This window comes from Nannobrachium achirus, assembly GCF_963921795.1.
Source record: "Nannobrachium achirus genome assembly, chromosome: 20".
Lineage (NCBI taxonomy): Eukaryota > Metazoa > Chordata > Actinopteri > Myctophiformes > Myctophidae > Nannobrachium > Nannobrachium achirus.
In genome coordinates this window covers 54,217,571-54,221,555 of record NC_137827.1, presented here as the reverse complement: position 1 = coordinate 54,221,555, position 3,985 = coordinate 54,217,571, and the positions used below count along the sequence as shown (strand labels likewise).

At 36.6% G+C, this 3,985-nt stretch overlaps 1 protein-coding gene across 1 annotated transcript in view; it reads right to left on the bottom strand.

The window, feature by feature from the left end:
- Window positions 1-2,245: 2,245 nt before the first annotated feature.
- The window catches only part of gsc (goosecoid), a gene marked incomplete at both ends in the record, with an annotated part of 4,289 nt that continues 2,549 nt past the window's right edge, over window positions 2,246-3,985 (bottom strand). Inside the window, one exon of the mRNA XM_080751146.1 lies at window positions 2,246-2,395. Coding sequence (XP_080607272.1) covers window positions 2,246-2,395 — 150 coding nt within the window. The remainder of the gene's footprint in view (window positions 2,396-3,985) is intronic.

Sequence of the window (3,985 nt, the reverse complement as noted above, 5' to 3'; positions counted from 1 at the left end):
ATATTGCGTTTTTGATGTGGTGTAGCCTATCCACGTGCAGTGAATTTGTGCCATGTGGGTTTTATTTTACCTTTTTTCCCCTCCTTTTCTGCTATAACGCTCTTAGCGTTGTTGTTGGTGAGACGATAAGGGAAATGGAACGTTCATTCGTGGAATTGTATTTACATAATTTAAATCTACGTGAATTTAAAGTATAGTTTTTGTTTAATAAACGTGCACATCATATTGGCTGACAAGACTTTAAACCGCAGTAGGCCTAATGTCTCTGGATTCCACATGTATTTATTTCAGAACGTTAACCGATGCAGGAAATGGTGTATAGCTCTGCGGGCAGACTGCATGTGATTCTATGAGCACTATGCCAGTGCTGGGCAGACTGTAGCACTGTCACAAGGCCTGTATGACTAAGTAAACGTTTTATGATGGATTGTTTTATATCAGCCGTATATTTTAGGCTATGTAGTTGACACAATTGGGCCACAACAACCAGACTTAAGCTATTAGCGAGCTAGGATAATTTAAGGAATAAATAAATGAAATAAAAGCTCAGACAGAAAGAAATTCAGCTAAATGAATAGACTGTGCGTTAACGTTATTTAATTCAGCAACCGGTGAATGCAAAAACTGAAAACAAATGAAATGCAAATTACTTCAAATAAATTGTGAGTTAAATTGTGCAAATTAATTACGCAAATTAGTTTTTTTTATTGTTTTCGAATAGACTGGGATTATTTATTTATTTTATTTATTTATTAAGCCTTTATTATTTTTACAGGCTGAAGAAATTGATTTGATCGTTGTGGATTTATTGGCTGCCTTAACAAAATAAATAGAATTAAAAACTTGATTTTTAATTGTTTTCAACAACCGAATTAAAACTCCAAATAAGACACAACCAACACATATCATGACTATAGCTATACTAGTATAATTATAATGGCCTGTTTAATTGCAATTGCAATTAAGACTCAGGCTCAATTGAGCATATTTCAACAGTGAATGAAATCAGATCAGACAATAATAAGTTGTTTTAAAGATATGTTTTAATGTATATTTCTTGTTCCTTCACGTTATGTTGTCTTAGATTGCGAAATAAAAAAAGCCAAGAAATTCATAATCTCACTTTTTTTTATATATGGCCATATTATGCGAACAACTCATATTTTATTTAGTGGTGGCAAAACATTGCCATCCAGTACAGTTCATAATATATAATAGACCTATATTCAAATATATAGGCTACTAGCTCATATAATATTTCCCAGTGGCAAGTCGAGGCTACTTTGATTGGCGAGCGTAACGGGGTCGCCCAATACATCAACTCAAGTAACAACAAACCAATGTCACAATTATGTAAAGTAATATACATATAATAATACAAAAAGATGCAACAACAACATTGCGATATATGCAGACGATGTCACCAGATATAGAGTCCTCTGGTGCTTATAACATTTATAAAAAAAAAATACTTAAATTAAATATAAATAGCTGAACACATTATCAATAATAAATGTTAATATTTTACTATACAGCTGTGCAACATCATGGTAAACACATTTCATCAACGCCATCGTGGTCATTTTTATAAAAGGCGACAGGAAGAGTGGGCACTAAGGAAGAGTGGGCACCTCTCTTGGGCTAAATTGCCTATTTTCCCCCCCAAAAAAACATTTTTAACAAAAATAATAAGTAATGTAAAGTATACATGATTAGAACATGCTTAAACATTCAACAAGTAAGGTCTAATATTTCTACAATTGCTAAAAAACCTTCCAGTCATTTTGGGGCATGAAGGATATTTACATCCGATAATGATGTACTGTGGATGTTCACATCATGTATACTTTGTACAACACATTACTTAAGATCATTCCTTTCAAATATTGTAACATTCTGGGCCTAAATAGACAGTTTCACACGGAGGTGCCCACTTTCCCTTGGTGCCCACTCTTCTCGTCTCCCTTATAAAATAGCTCCACATGACATCCACACTATGTACAAGTCCGACTGAAGTGGGCTTATGTGGGGCACACTATAAAATCCTCAGTTCCTTTAAGTCGAGAGTGCATTCAGACAGAACCAAACGGACCTTAAAATGGGTGCGTTTGGTTCCACTTTATAACAACTCTGGATTCTATACGGTGCAGGGCTACTGTACTGTGCAAGGTTTGCGCCTCCTTTTCGAAAATCAGCGAGTCTGATCTGTGTTTTCTTCTATTAGTGTCTTTGTTTTTTTAGATTATCAGCTGTCCGACTCCAAGTCGCTTTTGCTTTCCTCGACTTTCTCTGCGGTCGCTTTCGTCGATTTGTTCCATTTCTGAGAGTTCTCGGACTCCTCGGAAGAGGAGCGTTTCTGTCGTCTCCACTTAGCCCGTCTGTTTTTGAACCAAACCTACACATGGCGAGAATAGAAAAACACAGTGCTTAGAACGCAAGCTTGGATCGACTTTTGTATTGTTATTTCTTTGAATTTGTTTGATTGTTTATCAGCTACAGCATCGCTTTTTAGCCGCAAGGCTTAATTCAGCTTATGTATGGCACTTCAGGGGAACATTTTATCATTATTATTAATCGTTATTACATATCGTCACTGTCGGGCAGAAACATCGTATCTCCAACTTTCAAGTTTGTACGTTTTTTCACCAAGTAAAGCCCTGCTTCATCATACAAAGCTGTCGCACAGAAGTAGTGAAAACAGCCGATCTACAAGCACACAACGCCTCGCGGTGCGAGGCGTTGTGTGCTTATAGATCTGCTATTTTCACTAGTTTAGTTCATTTTTAAAATGATAAATACAAAACGAACGGTCTTGGACATACAAGGTTTCCACCCGACAACGACGATATATTGAGGTACTCTTACTTTACCCAACTATTTTATTGTCATCCTGGCGGACAGTTGATACTTCAACTCAGTCTACTTGTTGCCTCCCTTTATTCCTCTAAAACTATTTGCAAGCTTTAGTTGCAGTTACATTTGCAGCTGCAATAATACCATTCCGCTTACGTCTGGAATGGGAAAATCTGCATAATGAGTTTATACTTTTACGACGTCTGGCACTGTCTGCAAGTAGATTTATTATAACTTTTCTATACATTTTGAATATGGGCCTATTACTTATATATAACATAGGCGTTATGCTATTGCTAGTCTAGTCTGTCTTACTTGAGCAAAAACAAATCGGGGTAAAAGCCTACAGTAGTTTTTTTTTTATTATAAAAGGCCTACATCCGTCGGACTGGTCTCCATGGATGAAAATGTCGAGCGGGAAAGGGAAATAAAAAATAAAAAGTGCAGAGAACCATACTTCCCTACAAAACCTAAGTGCAGCAACTACGTTTTTGGACACACAGACTCATTTGCGTATCCCAAAGCAGCCTTCACGATATTGGGGGATGAACAATTATCTCAAGAACAGATATCCAAAGTCCTATACGTAGTGTAATATCACTTATAAGCCTATATCTCATTTGGCTGACCAGTTGAAAAGCTTTTAAACCCAGTTTTTCGGTTCGTAGTTACTACAAAAACTAAAAAAAACAGTGATAAATGAGTTTGAAAGTGTTTCAACTGGTCGGCCAAATGAGATATCAACATATAAGTGATATTACACTGATTGCATATCTGTTCTTGAAGTATATTGTTTATTCCCAAAAATCACAAAGGCTAATTTGACCTTTGGTGGATACACAAATACAGTAAGTCAGTGTGTCCAAAAAGTGTAGTTGCGGCACTTTAGCTTTGTTGGACAGTAGTATAACACTAGATCAATGGTTCTCAAACTTTTCAGGCCGCGACCCCCAAAATAATCATATTTTAACTGGGGACCCCCCACCCTGAAGAGCACTAAGAGTTGAGGCATTGCATTTTGTATAACATGCTTCTATTATGAAAACAGCAGATCTACATGCTCACAATGCCTCGCAGCGCGAGGCGTTGTGAGCATGTAGATCGGCTATTTTCACAATTTCTGCCTCTATAA